Source organism: Enhydra lutris, unplaced genomic scaffold, assembly GCF_002288905.1.
Source record: "Enhydra lutris kenyoni isolate GAN:26980312 unplaced genomic scaffold, ASM228890v2 scaffoldscaffold33, whole genome shotgun sequence".
Taxonomy (NCBI): Eukaryota; Metazoa; Chordata; class Mammalia; order Carnivora; family Mustelidae; genus Enhydra; species Enhydra lutris.
Genome location: NW_019154117.1, coordinates 13,578,429 through 13,601,630, shown reverse-complemented (window position 1 = coordinate 13,601,630; position 23,202 = coordinate 13,578,429). Strand labels below are relative to the sequence as shown.

The 23,202-nt window shown below is 38.8% G+C and overlaps 1 protein-coding gene across 2 annotated transcripts in view; it reads right to left on the bottom strand.

Annotated features, from left to right (window-relative positions):
- Positions 1-23,202, bottom strand: part of LOC111153626 (transmembrane channel like 1) — a 162,024-nt gene that overhangs the window by 78,514 nt on the left and 60,308 nt on the right. For both annotated transcript variants that reach the window (XM_022512771.1, XM_022512770.1), the window contains exons 4-6: positions 19,573-19,701; positions 2,362-2,452; positions 559-640 (exon numbers count right to left, since the gene is read on the bottom strand). In XM_022512771.1, coding sequence (XP_022368479.1) covers positions 559-640; positions 2,362-2,452; positions 19,573-19,701 — 302 coding nt within the window. The remainder of the gene's footprint in view (positions 1-558; positions 641-2,361; positions 2,453-19,572; positions 19,702-23,202) is intronic.

The following is a 23,202-nucleotide window of genomic DNA, read 5'->3' as shown; positions in this document are numbered from 1 at the left end:
ATTCTAAGCCTAGAGCACTGTTCTAAACAGGCTTTCGATGGACTATATTCTGTACCCTAGAAATACCGTATCAAATGAAGTCACAATATGACATTCACATAGCAAGTTCCTGGATGATGATTACTTATTCTACTTCAGATTTGAAAATGAGGCTTTAAGATTTCTTCATTCTTTTTAGACATTGTTCATTTTGATTACTATCTCTCACAAGAATATATATTTTCAATGTCATATTCATTGCCAATATAAAATCGCAGCCTTCCTCGTGATACTTATGACTCAGCGTAATTGGACACAATACTGACTTCCCTGTACAGAAGAGAAAAGGTCAGAATGAGAATATTTGGGTCTAACATAAAAAAGGAGAGCAGGGTCTCCAATGCTGTGACTGGCAAGTGCTCGCAAATTTTCACAGTAAACAAAGAAAATGTAAAAAATGGTTATTTTTGTTTGTTTGTTTTCTTGTTTTTAACCTTCCCAATAGTATAGAAACTGAGAAAGTCATCTGGTAAGTTTATAAACAACCTTCCCATCTAATGAGATCTCATGAGCACTTACTTTCAATCGCCTTGATTTTATTTTCCCAAGGGACGCAGGCAGCTTTGAAGTTTTCAAAATCACGAAGAAATTTTGCCCATTTCTGAAAAGAAAGCCAAATACAGCAGTAAAACCCAGCCTCTTGTTTGCCAAGAGGTTTATCTTTTGCCCCCAGCCCAAAATATCACAAGACAATGAGCTTGGAAAGATTTCTCTGGTGCCACATAAGATTTTTTGTAAAAAGGGAAAACAGTAGGTTTTACTTGCCTCCCTGCTCCTCACCCACCCCCACACCAATTCAATTAAAACAACTTTGATGCATCCCCTGTTTTATAGCAAATAGGCTGAAACAGATCTGTGTATTCTGCTCAACAATAAGGGAGCAGGGACTGAGTTTGCACCCGGTATTAGGCGATCAGCAAATTGTATGTGTTTAATTAAATACTCATTCATTGCATGAAGAAATTGATGAAATATGAGTAAAACACAGCTTCTGCCTTGAAGGGCTGCTGGGTCTACTAGAGTAAGCTGAACATAAACAAGAGACTTCAACACAGGATGGTGTTACGACATAGGACAATTTTTATTCTGGTACAAGTAGAGCAGCTAATTAAATGGAAAGGCATAGTATCACAGAAAAGGGAGGAAGAAAAAGATTCACAGTTTTTATAAAAGACCTTCATTCCATTTTATTCCACAATGTTGGGTCATCCATGGTCAAGAGGACCACAAGGACCACATGGAAGAATGGGAATGGGGTGCATAACTTCACGTTAAGTGTGCATTATCCTGAGATGACATGTGAGATGGACAGGCATGTAGGCCCCAAATAACAGTATGAGACAAGTCTGAAGTTCAAAAGATTGCCCCAACTAGAGACAACCCAAATGCCCATCTACAAGAGAATGGGTGAACAAATTGTGGTGCCTTCATACGATGGATTACAACAGACTGATAAAAATGAACTAGAGTGGCCACAACATGAATGTATCTTATGAATATCATATTGCATCAAAGAAGGCAGAAACAACAGTATAAATATCATATGATTCTATTCATTTAAATGATAAGAACAGGCAAAATTAATCCCTGACATGTATCATAAATCTATCTCTATTACCTATTTAAGATTTATTAATTTTATTCACAAAACCCCATTGTATGGAAATGCACTTAGCTTACAGGTGGGGTAACAATTGTAAAGGGGGATAATAATGCCTGCATACCTACTTTGCTTTGAGAATTAAATATGATAACTTAACTGAAGGATTCAGTTCAGTGCTTTGCATATAGTATATACTAAATAAATGTTAGTTTCTTTTCTATCTTTTCCAAGAATCTGTTTATATTGGTGTATCCCTTTTTTTTCTCATGTTCTATTTAATTTGTAGTTGATGTTATTTATAGAGAAGAGGTATATGGCCTAAAACTTGTAGACATTTGAGAAAGAAACTTTAACCTAGAACCCCTTCACTACCAGGGAATAAAAATCAAAGGGGCACAGTCTTTGCCATTTAGGGGTGAGAAAAATCACACAAGTAAGTCTTCTGCCATAAATCAATGTTTCTCAACTTATTTTTCATTTTAACTCCTTTAAGTAGTATTTTGGGGCTTTTTTATTTGTTTTCTGAATCACATCCTGCCCCAAATTTTATTACAAAGATATACTGTGTATTTATTTTATGTGTGTACATGCTTCGTACACAGAAAATGTAAGACATTTTCCCTCTCCCATAACAAAACCAATTTTCTCCCTCCTTGAATCAATATGGCTGCCATTGAGAATGCATGGCATCAACTAAACTGAGTTGCAAAAATGCTTACCTTGGCCATCATCATCTTAAATGCAAACCACTGCTTTCCTTTCCCTTTCCCAAGGGCTCCTTCATTTTCACTCACAAATTTTTTTGCTTCCCTGAGAAAATAAAATAAGGGTAAAGGAGGGATAGTTGAGAATCATGGAAGAGAGGTAATGGACATTTCATTTTATTAGGTTTGCAGCCTTATTTCTTCTAGAACCTTAGCACATTAATTTAAGCTCTATTTCAAGCTCAGGGCTTGTAATAGATGTTTAAGCTTTTTAATTCTGGCCAGGAAGAATAAGATATTTTAGGCTCACTTATTATTATTAATCAGCTGGAGTCATGAAAAAGCAAGGAATTTATGCTAAGTGTCAAAATAGAGAATGCTAGTTCTTTTCATTTCTACCACATATAAAATTGAATCCAACGTTGACTTCAGATTCTGGCAGTCAGAATGTTTATTTTAAAACTCTTAAAAAAAAAAAAAGTCAAAGAGTTTAGGACAAACTGACACAGAACACTTTTTACAGACCTGGTGTTTAATCTCATAAAACCAGTTATGACTTGAAACAGAGCAATCAGCAAGTGGGGTTGAGGGAAGAAGGGAAAGGAAAGGAATATTTTGAGCTTCACAACCCAAAAGAGCCTCAAATATAAACCTTAACATTATTCCCAAATAGTTACACATTTATAGCAGTCACATTAGTGTGTGTGTGTGTGTGTGTGTGTGTAGAAAACCATTAACTCAGCAAAATGGTCAATGTTAAATGTACTGCAGTTTTGTAACTTTGGCCGATTTTGCTATCGTTGTGTGTTGGATATGAGAAAAGAATTTTATGAACAGAGGTGGCCCAGGATTGTCTTAACCTTTTAGGGGCTGTAGAGGGCATCATCCAGAAGAACCCAAATCTGGACTGCCTTTGCACAGCCGCAACATTGTCAGCTGAATGGTACCTGGAATGTGTGATTTTACAGAGTAAGACCCTTCAACATAGGACTATAAATAAACTTATTAACATACAAAGTAAATTAGTGACAGTGCTAAACTCGTGATTTTATAACCCCCAGTGATCAGAACCCAACACACACCTGCTGACTTAGCCAGTAACTCCACAGTGGGGCCTCCTCACCCACCTGCGTCTCTGCACCCGCCCATATTCTGCCATAAAAACACGAGGGCAATGGAGTAGATTCTCTTCAGTCATCAGACAGAACCCCCCAATGAGTTCCTTGATGACAGGGACAGGATCTTGTCCTTCTGTATCCCCCACAGCACTGACCACTACTTTGAGCAGAGGAGGTGCTTAATAAACCCAAACCTTTTGGAAGTGGAGCTGAGAGGTGTACTTGAGATACACATAGAGAGGGAAGTATCCAATAATTGTATTTTCCACATTAATTAATGCTCTGAAGCAAAGTCCCTCCTAAATGTTGGGATTGTACCCTTCTACATGAGTCTTCCCAGAAACTTAATAGGACAGGGGGCCCTTGGGTGGGCTCAGTTGGCTGTGTCTGCCTTCGACTCAGGTCATGACCCCAGAGTCCCAGGACAGAGCCCAGCATCTAGCTCCTGGTTCGGAGGGAGTCTGCTTCTCTCTCTGACCCTCCCCTCTTTTGTGTGCTCTCTCTCTCTCCCTCTCACTCTCTCAAAAAAAAAAAAAAAAAAAATATATATATATATATATGTATATATATATATATGTGTGTGTATATATATATATATATATATATATGTATTTTTAAAAATGAAAAAATGGGGGAAAAAGAAAAGAAAAGAAAAAAAATGAAAAAATGGGGGAAAAAGAAGAGAAAAGAAAAGAAAGGAAAATAAAAAAGAAGAAAAGAAAAGGAAAGGAAAGAAAAAAAAAAAAAGAAAACTTACTAGAGCAGACCGCTGGAAATGGGAAGAGTTACTAGATTGGCCCTGACATTTGACATCATCTCTGAGCTATGAAGATTAATTTCAAAATGGTTTCTAAAACATTCTACACATTCTAAAATGTTTAATGAAGCCATATCAAAAAATACAAACTGAGCTCTCATGGCTGGGTTTCCCCATCCATGCAATCAAGAAAACATATCCCATTTAAGCATTAACAATATTTTCTAGAAATGATATGGCAGGAGTGAGCATGGCAGCTACCTCACAGACTTTTATACAATGTTGAACTAAACTCAGCTTGACTCTAACTTGAATTCTGACCCATCTTCTGTGATTTGTCTCTGTGACCTTGCCTGTCTTTTGACCCCCTCTGTACACACATTCAGGAGGTTCGTTTCTCAGAAGAAACCATGCATGCCCAGGATTCACACACACGAGCACAATCTGCAGTTTCCCTCAGTTACTTCATGGCCTTTAGCAGGTCAAGACTCCTCAACACACAAACTAGAGGGTGAGCGACGACTTCCCTGCTCGCCCAGTGGTAAGAAGAAGAGGAGATCGAAAGTGTGGAAGTGTTGGAGGGATTATTACACAGTGGATTTTCTTGTAACAGTTGGTTCATAACTGAAAAAAAAAATCTGTTTTAACATGATTGATGCATTACAGAACAATTTAAGCATAATGTAAATTTTGTGTAAACTGTTGGCTGCCATTTTATACCCATCTTTGTCAATGTGTCATTGATGATATTTCTGAGTAGTATTCCCCTGGCCCCAGTTTTCCTATGAGCCCTGTGGTTTTTCATTGCCTTATTTTGCACAGTGTGGTGGGTTTTAGGAACCCACACATGGTGTTATAGTGGAACTGACTGTAGTTCAATTATTTGGCATCAAAAATGTTGAAATTCATACAATCAAGTATACATGGGAATCATCACATCATTCCATTCTAATAAACACATGTAAATAGAGAATCAAACATTCTTCCTAGTAATAAAATCAAAATGTGTTTTTCAAATGTAAAGTGCCCACCTTATGGGCATATCTTCTACTCTGGATACTTAGCAGATAATTTAAAAGACGCTCAGTTTGTTTTTTTAGAGTTACATCACTTTCTAGATGAGTGGCCAATTAGAAAACATGACTGCTCTCAACAGCCATAAGTGTAAAGATATAGCTATTCTACTTCATATTTCTGACAAGATTTTTTTTTTTTTTCTCTGACAAGATTTTTAATTTTGTGAACTGATGATTGTATTATAGGATCATTAAACTAGCAAGATTTAAGAGAGAGAGGCAAGTCAGGGTTATAACCAAATTACAATCACCACAAAATTAATCATAAATTCATCTAATAATATCGAAACCTATTTACATGGCATTCATAAGGTTTTTGTCAGTTATTATAAATATGGTTTTCCCTGGGAGCAATCTAAACAAGGTTTTATCATTTGTTTCTTCAACTGACAAGTTTTCCTGATGCTAGGCATACTTTCCTATTTCTCTCCCAAGTACTAACCCACCCCACCCTCAACATACATATTCTGACATTGATTTTCAGATAAAAATCTGGACTTCACTCAACTCCACGTAGTCTCAGGTAGAAATTTCTTCTCTGTCCTAATGCCTTACCCACCTCCTCAGTTCTCCAAATAACCTTCCCCAAGTTTTATACCAGAAAGATCCCTGAAGAGTCATTCTAGTTCCTTCTGTTCCCCATTGCCCACTCTTGCCAAAGTAAGTACAGGACTCAACTCATCAGAAGTCTAGGGGGTGATGTTAAAACAAAGCTAGGGATTACAGGGTGGGAAGAAAGTAATTTTTTTTTTTAGCAAGAACAGATTCTTGAACTTCCATATAGGATGCTCTCGGGATATAAGGGATATATTTTGCAGCTTGCTGGCCTAGAACAAGGGACATTGCACAGGAAGAAATTGGTGACTCAGTGACAGAACATCTCTTAACACTATTTTCCAGGCTAACCTTTGCGATGAATTGCATGATTTCAGGAAACAAGAAAAACAACGACGAGGACAATAACAAAAACCTAGTGCCTCCTAATCCCATCCTCTCCAATAACAGATTTCTTAACCAGAAGACAACATCTTTCACTGTGCTATTAGGAATAAGATAAAAAAAAAGAAACTATCCAATATGGAGATGAGTACTGACTGATATTTATCACACTAACGTGCCCATTACAGATATCAGAATCCAAGAAAATAAAAGAGCAGAACCTCTGAAAACTAAAAAGCAAGAAAATGTCTATGCTCTTCCTAAAGGTAATTCATCTTCCTACCCATTTGTAGGTATCTGGATAATTTAAAGGGATTTTTTTTTTTTTTTTTGCACATATAAAATGAATAAGATTTTGTGGATAAAGTTTGAATATCCATTGGCTTCAAACCATCCAAATGTCTGACTGAAAAATGTGTGTCACTCCCTTGAATTGCATTCAACAGAAGCTGCCTGCCAAGTCCGTAATCCGGTCTCCAGATCTTGGAGCTCCAGCCAGCCCTGGTACAGTATGCACAGCTCCCTGCTCTGTAACCCCAGACCCAGGGATAAATAATTGAGTGAGATCTATTTAATGGCGATAATACCTGGCCTCATAATTCATTTATCAACCCCTTGTGTTGGTAATTAGAATAATAAGGTTTCATGGGCTTTCGAGAGTGCTTTCACAGTTAGCTGAAAGAGCACACTTTGGCCTAACTTACAAAATAGATAATTTACCCACAACACATGATACAGCCCTGATGACACAGGGGAGTCAGGATACGCTATGCTGTCTTTGACACATTCTCATGCCAGGAAACATGTTCCTTCTTTGGGTTAGGTCAAACTGACTCTATTTTCCTCTTGCTTTCAGTTGGATAGTATGATTAGGCAACCAATGTATTGCTCAAGGAAACGAAAGACATTTCAAAACTGGTCTTGAAGGCAACTGTAATCAAGACTTGTACTCATGAGCCCTTCCCGATAAAAGGGATCAGAAGAGTGAGAAGTCTTTTCTTAGTAAACACTGTTGTTTAAAAAAATTTTTTTTTTGACTCATTTAAATGGACTCCAAGTCAGAACTCTTACTGTTCCTAAAATAGCACTGAGTAATTGAAAGGAAGTTGCAGAGGTTGGAAGCTACTTTCATGCACAGAGACTGGAAATAAGGACTATAGGCCTCTTAGATAATAGAACTCCATAATTAGACTGGTAGCATTACTTAAAATCATGCTAATACTGGAAGCGATGATTCAAAACACCTGTTTTTTGTTTTGTTTTGTTTTGTTTTAAAGGAGATGCTGGTGGCAGTGGTGGTAATGGTTGGATGCTCAGTTGTGTCATCTATGAAATGGAGATACTGATAGCTCTGTCATGGGGTTGTCCTGTGTTTTACGGGAAACAATGCATGCAGTACTTTAGTCATAACACATGTAACGTATCCACGGCAAATAGTAAGAGCACTATAAATAGGAACTGTTACTAATAGCAGTAGTACTAATAGTGCTGACTTCAATTTTTAAGCCTGAGTCTCCAAATTACAAAGTTGAGAAAAGACAAGGTATTTCCAGGCAAAACCACTCAGGAATCCAGCCCATTGCCCATCAGATGATGAGATGTGCAAAGAGTGGGAATTGTTCTTGCCACTAAACAAGTGGGAGAGGATTCAGACACACATTTGAGACCGAACGTGAGGACCCTGGTGTCCAGCTTCAGAAGACCAAGTTATGCCTCAGCCTGAGAGGACGCAGGGGTGAATTCTAGCCTGAGACCAGCTCCAGCAGCTCTGTGCTGCTCCAGAGAGCCCAGGTCAGCTAGGGTGTCTCTGTTGTAAGAGGCAAAAAGGGATTTCTCTCCCCTGAATATGACTACATTCTATTCAATTCTATGATCTGTGTCTTGTCAATGAGACATGGGTTTGAAGCTTGGCTCTGTCACATACTAGCTGTGTGCTCTTCTAAGCTTCTCACCTGTAAAATGTGACGGGCAGCTAACATATACTCCATGCTTGCCACCTACTGGGCACTACTGATGCCCCTCATCCCACGGAATCACTACAAAATCCAGCAAGGTGGCAACTATGGTTATCCCCATCTCAGAGACGAGAAACAGGATTTATGAAATCGGGGTCCAAGCTTTCCCCAAGAGTAAGTGTCCCAGCTTGTTTGGGATTCCAGCTCAGGGCTCCCAGTTTCCCCAGAATAACAGCATTATATATCTCCTGTGACTGGCACAAGGACACATAAAAGTAGGGAGGACATGGTACACTTAGGCATTTTTTTCTAAGCATGTATCGAGTGTGTTTATTCTTAGCAATGTGTTAAGTGCTTTGAAAGAAAGAAACGTGGATTCCTTTCTGAAGTTTAAACGCCATTAAGAAAAATGAGATATAGGCCCATAAAACTGTTATAACAGTGTTCGACAGCTTTAAAGTAGAAAGGGAAAGGACACTGGAGGCCTGAGAGCTTGTTGATCAGAGAAGACTTGAACCGGGCATTGAAGAGCTGACAGAATTCAAGTGGGCAGAGAAAGGCATTCTAGGCATCAGTTTGTAGGAATTTTTCTAACAAAGGAGATATTTCTACCATGGAGCACATGTACAAGCTCATATTCTTAGATAGACTCACATTCATCTCTTCACCAGGCCACTGACAGGGCTTGGCAGACGGACCATGCTGATTTTGCTTGGTTCACGTTCATTCGAATCAAACACATGCAATAAATTCTGATACTGTAAACAGATGGATTTACAAGTCATTGCTTCAGAGTGAGAGAGGCCATTCTGCTTTGGAAGACTGGATAAAAAGATTCTGCACAATACCCGTGTGTTCATGTTTCTACCCTATGCTAAACATTTCTCGGTACTAAGGAATATGTTTTCAAAATGCTGTGTTGTGATATTTAGGAGTACTAAAAAAGAGCCTTAGTTTTTCTGTTGGAACAGGGTGTTCTGCCTTTTGATCCATGTGTGGGCAAGACATTTCAAATGACGGCAGTTCAGCAAGTTCTGCAAATAATCAAGACTACCTAGTGAACTTGACTACTTGCCACATGGCAAACTTGGATCTGGAGGTCTGTCCTGAGCACTGGCAACAGAACTTAGGTGAGGTCACCAACAGAGCCTTCTATGCTCGTAAGTGAACTCGGCTTTCTACTCAGTTGACTTGAAGTTGTACTATTTCACTGTTTTCTTGCATAGCATCCCTTCTAAGCTTTTCTAATGCTTGTGACCAAGCACTGGTCAAGAAACAGTGTAATAGTATACGCATAAAATGAAACATTAATTCATCCAGAGAGTCATGTCTCTATGTAGATATCCCAGTATGTATGGGTATGTTTATATGAAATAACATAGACATTATATATATATGTGTAAATTCATGCATGTATACTGTTAATGCATAATTAACAGCTATTTGAAAGAAGTGCACTTAAAATTTCTAATTTTCAAGACTGTAGAAAGAAATTTTAGACAAATCATATTGAATATATAAAACTATTCCCAGGGCACCTGGGTGGCTCAGTGGGTTAAAGCCTCTGCCTTCGGCTCAGGTCGTGGTCTCAGGGTCCTGGGATCGAGCTCTGCATCAGGCTCTCTGCTCAGCAGGGAGCCTGCTTCCCTTCCTCTCTCTCTCTGCCTGCCTCTCTGCCTACTTGTGATCTCTGTCAAATAAATAAATAAAAATCTTTAAAAAAAAAAAAACAATAAAAAACTATTCCCCTTTCTTCCTCCCATTTTTCATGATATTCTAATATGATATTCTCCAAACATTTACTGTAGTATATGCATTTTAATAAGGCTTAACCACTTTTATTCTATAGCAACAAGCTTATTTAAATCTCCTGAAGTAATACAAAACTTGCCATTCCTTGGTCATATACATAAAAATATCCTCAAAAATGCCTTCATGGGGCACCTGGGTGACTCAGTTGGTTAAGTATCTACCTTCAGCTCAGGTCATGATCTTGGGGCCCTGGAATCAAGCCCCATGTGGTTGAGCTCCCCATTCAGCAGGGAGCTTGCTTTTCCCTTTCCCTCTGCCCTCCCCCCCATGTTTTCTCTCTCTCTCTCTAATAAATAAATAAAAATCTGGGGCGCCTGGGTGGCTCAGTGGGTTAAGCCGCTGCCTTCGGCTCAGGTCATGATCTCAGAGTCCTGGGATCGAGCCCCACATCGGGCTCTCTGCTCAGCAGGGAGCCTGCTTCCTCCTCTCTCTCTGCCTGCCTCTCTGTCTGCTTGTGATCTCTCTGTCAAATAAATAAATAAAAATCTTTAAAAAAATAATAATAAATAAATAAATAAATAAATAAATAAATAAAAATCTTTTTTTATAAACGCTTTCATTATTCTCTTATTATAAATCTGATAAGGTAAAGGGTTACTTTCGGATTTCATACTTACTCAAGATCTGGATGACAATTCCCCTAAACAAAAAAGGCACATTTCTCAAATTAATTGTATTCTGTGCTTATCATGTACACATTTGCTTTCCTTTCACTGTTAATGTATTATGTCAAACATATTTAAAAGAATTTTCTAGATAATTGTAAGTGGTAATTAGTGAATTTCTCTTCTTAATCACCTTTCAAAGATAACACATCTATGGATAGTCTAATAACAAGTTGTGAAAATTAGCTGTCACCAGTAGCTGACATTCTAAAGAATGCAAGTAAGGTAAATTGCTATTTATCAAAATTGTTTGGAGGGTAGGATATTCTGGCAATGTGGGAAAACTGATTCAGTGTATCTGAAGTTAAAAAGATGAGGGTAACCACATTTTATCTATCAAGAAGAAAACTTTAGAACTTTCTTTTGTCTCATTACTTTTTATTATTATTATCTTATGGTATACCAAAAAAAAAAAAAAAAAAATCCCTGTTTAGGGGCGCCTGGGTGGCTCAGTGGGTTAAAGCCTCTGTCTTCAGCTCGGGTCATAATCCCAGGGTCCTGGGATCGAGCCCCGCATCGGGCTCTCTGCTTGGAGGGGAGCCTGCTTCCTCCTCTCTCTGCCTGCCTCTCTGCCTACTTGTCATCTCTGTCAAATAAATAAAATCTTTAAAAAAATAAATCCCTGTTTATTTCAAGTTTGAGATTATTCAAATTCTGGATAAGCAGATATTTGTGAAAGGTGGTAAGATTGATTGCCAAGAGTCTCGTGAGCAACCCTGAATATTAGCATATTTTAGACCCATTTTCCAATGACCATTAATTACTCTTCCATCAAGCATCTGGACAGAATCTCAGGCTGATTTAATGAGGGGGTGTTTGGGATTTTGAGGATGGTATGAGAGGCATAAATGCCTTCACAACTCTCTAGAAGAGAGAGGAGCTAGAGCCCAATGGGCCACCTGAAAAGCTTGCAAAACCAAGTGAAGAACAGAACATCTCCAGGTAACTGGTAAAACAGTACACTGTGGATAGGAAAGATTCAATAAATCATGAAAGAGATAAAGAACTTTTGGTAAGCAAAAGTATATGTAACCCTAATTTTTCAGAGCTGACTTCCTTAGCAACTGAAAAAGTTTAAATCTCCAGAAAAAAAAAAAAATTTCTCAAGTGGTTCCTATTGGCATCCTTTAAGGGAGAATTTCAAAATGTTATTTGGAAAACATTATTAAAATTACCCATGATGATTTTTCTAACCACTCACAATAGCACAGCAAATATTAACAGGCTAACTCCAGAAAGAAAGAACTGTCAGGAACACTGTTCTTGTTTAATAGAAAAGATTTTTTCTTATGCAATGAAAATGGTAAGAGAAGCAATTGGTACAGGTGAACTCAAATGTGCATGGTAAAGTCAGAAGAGATTTCAGATCCCAACCAAGGCTTGATTATTCTTTAATAAAAAAAATTTCCTTTTAAAAAAAAAATTTCCTCTTTAAGATGAATTTTTAAAGGAAAAAGAAAGAAAGAGGTAAACAAAGTCAGACTTTTTAAAAAATCGGACTATTAAATATAGAGAACAAACTGGTGGTTGCCAGAGGGCAGGGGATGGGGGATGGGTGAAATAGATAAAGGTGGTTAATTGAAGATGGCATCGTCCATCTCATACCTCATGGTCATCATCATCATCAGTAACTCATGATTTGGAAAATCAGAATGTGAATCCAAATTGTATAGCTAATTTGTTAAGCAAAAGCTTATAAACTTTGTTAATTACTAGGTAAATATTGAAGGCCTTAAACATAGGGATGACATGTTCAAAGTGGTACTTAAAAAGAACACGCTGGTTATATGGCATGAACACTGTCTTTGGAGTAATACAGACTTGAGTTCTGCTCTGTGAGTCTGCTGAATTATTTGAGACCATTTCATTATGCTATGGTAATGGAGGAACTCATCAGAAGTAATAAGCATAAACAATAAGAAAGCTTTTGGCTCATATTATGCAGGTGAAACTCAAAGGCAGGGTAAATTTGGTGTGTCTGTGACTATGCAGGCACACAGAGCCCCATACTCAGGTGGCCCCAGTGCCTACTTTAATTCTCTGTCATTGGTGTCTTGAAATTCTTAATAATTGAAATTCTGAACTATTTTTTAACAAAGGGCCCTACATTTTCATTTTGCTCCAGATCCTGCAAATTATGTAGCAGGTTTGGCACATGGGATGTGTTAAGTATAGCTAATAAATAAACCTGTAGCATGTGACACACAGGCATAATTAATAAGATGTGTTCCAATACAGAATTAAGTTAGTAACCTGCAATACATGCCAAAGAAAGACAGAAAACAGATGGAAAATATGATGAACAAATACGAATATTGTAGTTAGAAGTGGATGGAAAGACCAATTTATGATCCTGTCACTTTAGGACTGATTATCTGTCACCATTAAACTGACTACCCATCAGCGTCATCCAATGTTTCTGCTCTCCTCACGTGTTCTGCTCAAGAAAAGCAGCTACAACTTGTAGCATTTCAACAGGCTAATTGACAAGGTACTAATATACTCCAGCGTACCTGCTCTGTATCATTCTGATAGAGCAAATGTCTATCAGTGATCTATCATCATCATTCTATGGGACCCTTTGGGATATCTGTCCTCTTGTTTTGTTTTTAAGAGGAAAGAGTGCACCTGCACCCTCAGGGGGTGCAGAGGGCAGAGAGAGAGGGATAGAGAGAGAGAGGGAAAGAGATTAAGCAGATTCCACACTCAGCACAGAGCCTGATGTGGGGCTTGATCTCACAACCATAAAATCATGACCTGAGCCAAGATCCGGCGTTGGACACTTAATCCACTGAGACACCCAGGCACCTCAGGACCTCAATCCTCTTAACCACACCATCAGTAGAATGTACAATGAGCCTAAGATTCTCTCTCTCCCTCTCCTCTGTCCCTCCCCACCCCCACTCACACACACATGCTCTCTCAAATAAATAAATAAGTAAATAAATAGTAAGCGAAATTAAACTTAAATAAAAAAGAAAAATTGGGTATCAATGTTACATTTTGATCAACAAAATTCAGATATACTGATTTCCAATAGTCTCCATTCTTAGGATGAGAAAATCAGTATATATAAGGTACCTATAAAGTGTAAGAACTGAAAGCCACTGCTTTGGTTGAGTTCTTGGTTCAAAAGAATCCCAAATGGTTGAAGGGTGTCTAGTTAGAAGGTGTGTACACATGATTAAAGGTCTTCTTGTGTGGAAGGTCTCATTCCTTCATAACGACAGATGAAGGAAAGGCCTTTGTGAAACAAAGGAGAAATCATGATTCTTACCTATAAAAATCTCAAGCTCCAAGGAAACTTGAGAGGAATGGATGGGAGCCAGGGGGCTAGTTTTCCCAGATGGCTCTGGCAAAGGAAATCAACTCTGGTCTATTCTTACCGTCCTAGAAATACATTCGTTCCCCTGACTGGAAAAAAAAAATACAATAAAATCAAAAACAAAACAAACAAAAAGAATGCTAGAGGGCAAAGGAAGATTGAATAAGGAAGACTATTACCTTAATGACTAGCTGACCATTAAAAGCACATGTTTAAATGTAAGTGAAATCCTAAGAATTACTTTCTTGGCTTTACTGAATGTTCCATTAAAAAATCACCAGGCCAAGACAGCCAATGGACAACTCCCAGAAACATTGGGTCAAGGTGCCACAAAGAAAAGAAATTAAAGCAGTTAGTATAATAGCTAAGTAACATGGTTGTTATCAAAATAAATAAATTTAAGATGGCTTCTACCCAAGAGCCATTTCCATGCGAAAGTATACTGGAGTATTCCCATTCCCTACTTTGCAAACTCATGAAATGTGAGAACTGCTCCCTCCCCAAAATCAGCTTCTTTAAATATCCAGGTAAGTGCGGGTTTTTAATTATTTCTTATATAATAGGTACAGAAGCATTTTTTTTTCTTCAATCAGATGCTTTATACACAAGTACATTGTGTAGAAGAAGGAAACTGTGACATCTCTGGTCAAAGCTCGTGGTGTGGCAAGCACCACTCTTAAACTCTGCCTCCCTTTCCCTGAAGGGATTCCACCAAACCACTGGAACTCTGAGGAGAGCAGTTTGAAAACTACCCGCCACAATTCAATCCCTTCCCTGTATAAATAAATACATGATGCTCAGAGAGGTGAGGTTCGAGGTAGAGCTTAGTGTGGAGTCCATGTCTCTTAATTTTCAATCCCTCACCCACCCTACTGGAACAAAATAAAATGGTTGCTTGTTCAGGTTTACTCAGGAAGGCTTTAAATCTACCATTAGAATGTTCTGCTATACTTAGGTTTGAGTTTCAGGAGGAGTAATAAGCAGACCTGTTATTTTCCATCCAGGTGTTTTCTATCACCTGTGGTGGTTTCTACCAGGTTAGCTCAGCGACAGACTACAGGGAGGAAAGATCTAGTCAACCAACTTCTGAGTGAAACCCATCAACAGCTTAAAAACAGATTATGCCTAAAAATCCTCGCTGTTGGATATTTTTGTGGTTAGTTCCTAATAAAAAAGAGAAACTGACTTTCAAAAAGTTGGAAAATAGACCACTATTTCCCTTCCCCTGTCCCATCCCCTCAACATATTCTCACCCATTCGATAAACAGTTTATGGAGTAGGACATTCTGTTTAATGAGGTTTTCTGTTTCTCAGAATCAAAAGATGGTGGCCCTCAATCCTGACTGTCTATTAAGGACTTTTTTTTTTTTTAAAGATTTTATTTATTTATTTGAGAGAGAGTAAAAGAGCATGAGACGGGAGAAGGTCAGAGGAAAAGCAGACTCCAATGAAGCTGGGAGCCTGATGCAGGACTCAATCCCAGGACCCTGGGATCATGACCCAGGCCAAACGCAGTCGCTTAACCAACTGAGCCATCGTACCCTATCAAGGACTTTTAAAGTAGAAAACAAAAGTATGCATATTGTAGTCGGGGCCAGATACACCTGCCCCTCCCTCCCCCTCCCTGAGATTATCACTCAACAGGTTTAAACCACATGAATGTACGAAACTGCGCTAACACGCAGGAAAACAGACTAAAAAACACAGTTCCACAGCGACAGTGAAAAAGATGTGGCTTCTCTTCAGGCCAAAAAAGCAAATGCCGCTGCCTTGAAAATGCTGAGCTCTACTTCCTGAGCCATGTTGAAGAGTTCTTCGGGATTAACAATCCATTTTTAGGGCTTCTTGCCATGTACTAACTGCTTATTTTAACTGTCATTTTGCCCTCAGCTCTGAAGACGCTCATGTTGCCAGGGGTGGACCCTCTTTCAGAATGTGGGAACTACCTCCGAGCCCCGCCACCCCCCCGCCCCACAGCATCCTCTGCTACTATGCCCGATGCTTTCCTCTAAAAGACATCTCGAAAGCCTGACCCTCTGTTAAATCTGTTAGAAGTTTCACCAGTTTTTCAGAGTCCAGAGCCAGATGGAAAGCCTTGGAACCTCAACACAGATCCAAGCCTGTGATCAAAGTATCTGCTCTAGTTATACTGAGCCCCTCGCCTTGCATTCCATTTCCTTAGCGAGGACTGATGACTGGAGGTAAATTCTGGAAATAACATTACCCTCAGAAATGTTCTCTAGGAGTTAGATGTCCCCAAAAGACATAAAGGGTAGGCGAGAAAAACTACCTGGCCTCCAGGCTGGGGTGGAGAAACCTTTACATTTACATACTGTAAAGCATCCATCCCTCGCTCTAATCACAAGATTGAAATCCATAAGGGAGAAGCTCAATTCAACATTCAGAAACCCACAGAGGGAGGCAGCCGGGCCCTACAGAGACAACAGTTTCATCACAGAGGCTGAAATCAAGGGAGTCAGGCCGACCGTGACCACCAGCTGCACAGAGAACTGCAAAGCCACAAAGCAGGACCCATTTCTGGCCATGGAGAATTGTTCCAAGACAGTGAGCGTAACTGAAAGGTGAGCAGGCATAGCTGAGTCTTCTCTGGGCCTGCATCTGTGCTTCTATTCTGCAAGCTGGCTTTGAATCTGACGTTCAGAATCACTGTCTTGGTAACATGCCTAACTGACTCCCTAGCTGCACGGGTAGGAGGCAGCAGACTGGAAAGCATACAAGGTTTAACCAAGTAGCATAAGCAAGTGACACGAATTGTTTGAGAATTGTGCACACTGAAAAGTGAATGCCCTTTTTGTAGGGGCAACAATTGCCAAGTCCCAGCCACTACTTCCCGTAAAAATACCCCACTTGTCCAGCAGAAGCTGGATGTCTGGACATTTTTTTTTTTTTTTTTTTTTAAATATAGGCTCCACACCCAGCATGGAGCCTAACGCGGGGCTCGAACTCATGACCCTGAGATCAAGACTTAAGCTGAGATCAAGAGTCAGATGCTAAACCAACTGAGCCACCCAAGCACTGCTGGATTTTTTTTAATGTGAAATCTCCTACTTTCCAATGTTTGACAAGAAAGAAAAAATGTTATAAAAAATATATAGATAGATAGCCCCAAATGGTTAAAATGGTAAATTTTGTATTATATATATGAATGAAAAGTGAAAAAATTATAAAATAAAAGGAAACAAAAAGCATGTGGTCTGAATAAAAACCCAACATTCAGTCCTAAGACCTGGACTGAGAGCTACAGACTCCCCATTTTCAGTCTCTGCCCTAACAACAGGGCCTGGTATTCCCTCGCTGCCTTCCCAATACCTCTGTCTCCCCTCTTCCAAAAATAGGTTCATTTCTGGAACTCAGCTCAAGGCCCAGGTCCTAGAATCTGCCACGGGATTACCCTGGGTACATCTGGAAGACGTGAACGTAGTTTGGCCCCAGATTCTGCCAAATTGTCAAGATGCTCTGTTCTTTGGTGGCAAGTCAAAATTGTTTGCCCATCTAGACTGCTACGAATGTGTCACCATCCCCCAGGGCTCCCGAGGTTGTCCCTGGCTAGGTCAACTTCCACCCAGCCCAGCCTGTCTCACACTCTCTCCATCAGGAGAGATGGAGAGAGTGTGACACTGGTCACACTGCAGGGGACCAGGCATCATTGACTCTGTCCTGAGAGGAAATAATAATTACAACTTGTGCTTCCCGGCAATGTGCTATGCTCTGGCGCAGTGCTAAGTGTTTTATGTAAATTATCTCACTTTATGATGCCAATAACCCTGTAAATTAGCATAATTTCATAAGGAACCTGAATGGCAGAGAGCGACACAACTCATTCAAATTTGCACAGCTATTAAGTGGAAGGTCTGAGATTCAAACGGAACTCAGAAGCCCCTTCCTGCTCCACTGTCCTATATGGGAAAATAGAGAGAAGGGAGAGTGGGGGTACTTCTGTGCCTTCTGCAGGTGGAAAGGGAAGATCCACTCTTTGGCATTCTTACTCAATTTCACACCACGCTAAAAGTTCACAGTATCGCCGCTTTCCAATTTGACAGCGTTCCACATACAGTTACCTGTGGTTTCCAGTTCGGGGGGATTTTATGGCCAGTAATATTTCAAAATATATTTCAGAAGCAACATAAGGTGGTTGTCAAACTCGTATTTTGCCAAGTAAGGGCACTTTTAACCCTAGCATTTAGCATCACTACCACTTCATTGAATGAAAACTATTTTAACAGACACACACACACATACCCACACACATGCATATGCACACACGTGACTAGCTCCACGGAACCAGGCACCCTGCTTGGCTTTGCCTTCATTCATGGCTGTGTGTCCAATGCACATGGAGTTCCCAGCCTACAACCATGGTGTTCTAGAAGTTTGCTGGGAAGAGCATTGTTTGGAACTTGGAAAACCGCACTCCACAAAACAAAATGATGCTATTAAAAATGATGGCTAGGTTCCCATTTCACAGGACAGATCTAGAATATCTTCTTTTATTTTAGATATGAGGTAACTGAGGCCCAGAAGCTTAACAATGTCCTTAAATAACATATACTCTTTTGCAAAACTAAGATTAGAAGTGAACTATCCTCATAGCTCCTTCAGTTCTTTTTTCATCACCAAAGACAATAATACTACACTATAATATTTAACATTATTGGTTCAATAGGCCAGTGGAGAGACAGCTTTGGAAATTCACCACCACTTACAAAAATGGTTCTGAAAAAACGCCAGCGGTAGCACAATGGGAAGATATAAACGTGCTTATTAACACAGACGCGTTCCCTCATAGTCATGCCACACCTCCCCAACAACCTTGGCAAGGAAATAAGAGTGTGATCCTCAGAAGTGATCAGAAGTGATTCTGCTCCCATCCCTCAGAAAGAGAGAATCATTTGTCTTTTCATACAGGAAGTTGGCAAATCCATGTGCCTCTGAGTGTGTTTGTACGCCCATCAACACCCAACGGAAGACTGAAATTGGGTCACTGACATGTCACCATGGAATAGCTATTAGCATAATCCTTAATTGGAATCCTGTGTACTGTTCTGTTGGCTTAATATCCTCCCTGTGCTTTAAGGAGAGCCATCGCCTGATTATATCATTTGAGGCTGGGACCCTGCAGAGAAACATGAATGTGCAAGCCACACAAATGGTGAAAGTCAAATATATTATCTCTTCCAGAGAGACAGGAATGAATATATGAAACTGAAGAAAGTCTCAGTTCAAGGAACAAAGGACTAAGAGTGACCAGAGGTTATAAGAATCTAAACAATGGATTTGTTCATTTTTTAAAAAATATAATCATTAGCTCTGCCTCTCTAATGATGTTACATATATATGCATGTACATACATGTATATGACATGTTCACACACAAGCAGCAGATATAATATGCTGTATATGTGTCTATGACCATGAATGTTGTATATAATAACGAGTATTCTATATATATGCTATATTGTATAAAGTACTAGATATAAAATATAGGTAATACTCAAGAGGATTTAGGAGATCAGCAATCCCGGAAAGGTGTCTAATTATGTATGAAAAGTGGCATCATACTTGAGAACTTCAATTTTCTTCTCCATTTTCCAAGGTTTGCATTTGACGGTAGCAATCACTTGTCTCTTCTCATCTAACTCTGCCTTCAATCTTTCCAATTCCTCTTCATCAATTTCTTCTTCTTCTTCCCTTTAAAAGGAGGAAAAAAAATTAACTTTTGCTTGATTTCCAAACTTAAAAAGACTGCTATCAGATACGCAGTCAATGGGAATCAGCTCGGCTGTAAACAGAGGGCGCTAAGATTCGGAAGTGTTAGAGCTTGTATCTGTGTGAACGCTGATATAGAATTTCCAGAATTATTATAACTTTAAACAACAGTGTTTACATTCTGAAGTCCTGAAACTGTTTCACGTCCACAGCCTCAAAGTCTCAAGACTTAAAAAAAAAAATCCGTGGAAGATTAGTTACAGATCTATCAACATATTTTCCTCTCTTCTTTGTTCCCTCATACATTTTCCCCAACCGAGTCTACACTGCATTGAAAAATGTTCCTTTTTGATAAGGATAGTACATTAGAGGTGAAGATGTCTTTGAAGTGCCCTTACAAATTTGTTAGCCATGTCTCAAGAGAAGGAGAAAAATTGAACTAGGGGGAAATAAAAAATCTATTTCTCAAAGGTAACTTAATCTGTTAATTAAATTCAAAACTTCAGTTGATAAAATTCAACTTGAAATATATTTGGTGGAAGCAAATCCTTTGAAGAGACCTTCAAAGGGATTTAGTTTCTCACTGAGCAAATGAGATGTATCTTTTCTCTTCTATATTCCTGGGACGGCAAAAATACTATGTGGTTCAGAATTAACAAAACAAAACAAAAAAATCTAAACGTAATTTTAAATCGAGGAATGCAATGCCCTATTGTCAGGATTGATTGTTTTAGTGATAGATTGGTTTATTTATTAAGTTATTGTCACTCAACTTCAAACTCTTCCTTCTGTAGTTAATATTGTGATGCAGGGGCTGGGACTCTGTGGGGGACCCTTCTGTTTGTGGCTGGCTCAATGGTAGGCCACCAAAAGAAGATACTAAGAAGGGACTTAGACTGAACCTAGGCTTTCCTTTGGCTTCTCGGGGTGGCAGATCCTCTTTACTAATGCCTCTTCTCCCCACAAACCGAGGGGCCTTCCCATAGCTGCAGTAGAATCTGGTTTGCCAACTTTTCCAACACTCTCACAGAACCAGCCAGCTTCACCACCAGCCCCAGAGAGACCAGATGCCTTCAGCATCACCCCCTCCTCAGTGCTTCCAGCCCCTGGCATCTGTCTTCTACGCTTCTAAGTTTAAATTTCAACCCCTTTCCACCATTCCACCAGCCTTTGGAGTGTAGCTGCTTCCCATACTTGCTGTCACCATGATACATAAGTGCTCTCTTGTCACCTTTCCAGTAACCTAGTTAACAATTATTTATACCAACTCAACAGTTCTCTAAGTAAATATTTTCTGTTCAATTAACTGCTGAAGTTTCTTTCTCCAAACTCCATCCTGACGGACAAAGAAATTGTAATCTGACTCAGCATTAGTCAGAAACATACTTTGCTGTTCACTCTACTTGTCCCAACTCCACACAGCAGGATGATGGCAGAGCTGCCTTTGGAAAGTTCCAGCTGAGGCACAGGAAGACAGAGCCATAATCTTACAGCCCACTGTACAAAATGACTTTGCCTCTTCCTTTCTTTCCCACCAACCCAGCTTTTAATCATGTCATGAAATAAAAACTCACCTTAATTTTCTAAAGTCACACTTCTTGTCTACAGTTTGTGTTTTTGCCCAATTCAGATATTTGGTTCAAAACAGTTAATTCATGGTAAGGGAACTATGAAGAACACTCTAAAATACAACTCTGATTGCTATTAGGTTGTTTCCCTTTTAATTATTTTATGTTTAGTATATAAAATATTATGGTGCTATACAACTATGACATAAAATACCTCAGGACATTTTTGCAACATCTATATTCACAGTTGTTTGCTTAATTTGCCCATCAGAATAATAATGTGTGTGCTGGTTGATCATAAGAGGAAGACATATACTTCAGTAAAAATGATTGTTTTGTCAAATCACTATGTCGTACACTTGAAACTAACATAACATTGTCTGTCAATTACACTTCAGTTGAAAGAAAAGATTGTTTTATTAAGATGACTCAAATAATTTTCCTATGTAGACATAAACTCAACCTAGATTATACAGATAACTGTTTCATTGAAACCTGTATGGAAACCATCAAAAGGAAAAGAAAATATGTCAAGAAACTATTACGAATGGATTCAATTAGAAAAAGAAAAAAAAAACAGAAAAATTTAAGATTGCTTGATATTTTAAGCAGTTGCTTGATATTTTAAGTCTTTAATTTGCCCATCCTTCCAAAAAAATCACAATACTGTTGACCCTAGAAAAACAAGGGGCCTGGGTACACTGACCACTATGCAGTTGAAAATTCATATATAACTTTAGACTCTCCCAAAACTTAACTATTAATAGCCTACTATTGACCTAAAGTCTTACTTACTGATGACACAGTTGATTAACTTTGTAGATTAATTTTTAATTAATTTTGTAGGTTTCATGTATTACATACTGTATTTTTACAATACAGTAAGATAGAGAAAAGAAAATGATAGAAAATCATAAGGAAGAGAAAATACATTTACAGTACTATACTGTATTTATTAAAAATAATCCATGTTAGGCAAGAATCTGCAATGGGAAAAAGACAAGTCTCTTCAACAAATGATGTTGGGGAAACTGGACAGTTTCATAAAAAAGAATGAAACCGGATGACTTTCTTATACAATACATAAAAATGAGCTCAAAATGGATTAAGGACCTAGATGTGAGGCTTAAAACCATAAAAATCCTAAAAGAGAGCACAGGCAGTAATTTCCCTGACATTAGCTGTAGCAACATTTTCTAGCTATGTCTCCTGAGGCAAGGGAAACAAAAGCAAAAATAAACTATTGAGACTACATCAAAATAAAAACCTTCTGCACAGCAAAGGAAACAATCAACAAAACTAAAAGACAACCTATGGAATGGGAGAAGATATTTGCAAATGACATAATCTCATAAAGGCTTAGCATTCGAAATATATAAAGAACTTACACAACTCAACACCAAAAAAAAAAAAAATCCAATTTTTTAAAAAGTGGGCAGAAGACATGAAAAGACATTTCTCCAAAGACATACAGATGGCCAACACACACATGAAAAGATGTTCAACATCACCAGTCATCAGGGAAATGTAAATCGAAACCACAGTGAGATATCACCTCACACCTGTCAGAATGGCTAAAATCAACAACACGAGTAACAAGTGTTGGTGAGGATGTGGAGAAAAATGAACTCTTCTTGTACACTGTTGGTGGGAATGCAAACTGGTGCAGCCACTGTGGAAAACAGTACGGAGTTTCCTCAAAAAATTAAAAACAGAACTACCATATGATCCAGTAACTCACCCCTGGGTATTTACTCAAAGAATATGAAAACACTAATTTGAAAAGATATAGCACTCCAGTGTTCATTGCAGCATCATTTACAATGGCCGAATTATGAAAGCAGCCCAAGTATCCATAGATAGATGAATGGATAAAGAAGATGTAGTACACTGGAACGTTACTGAACAATATGAA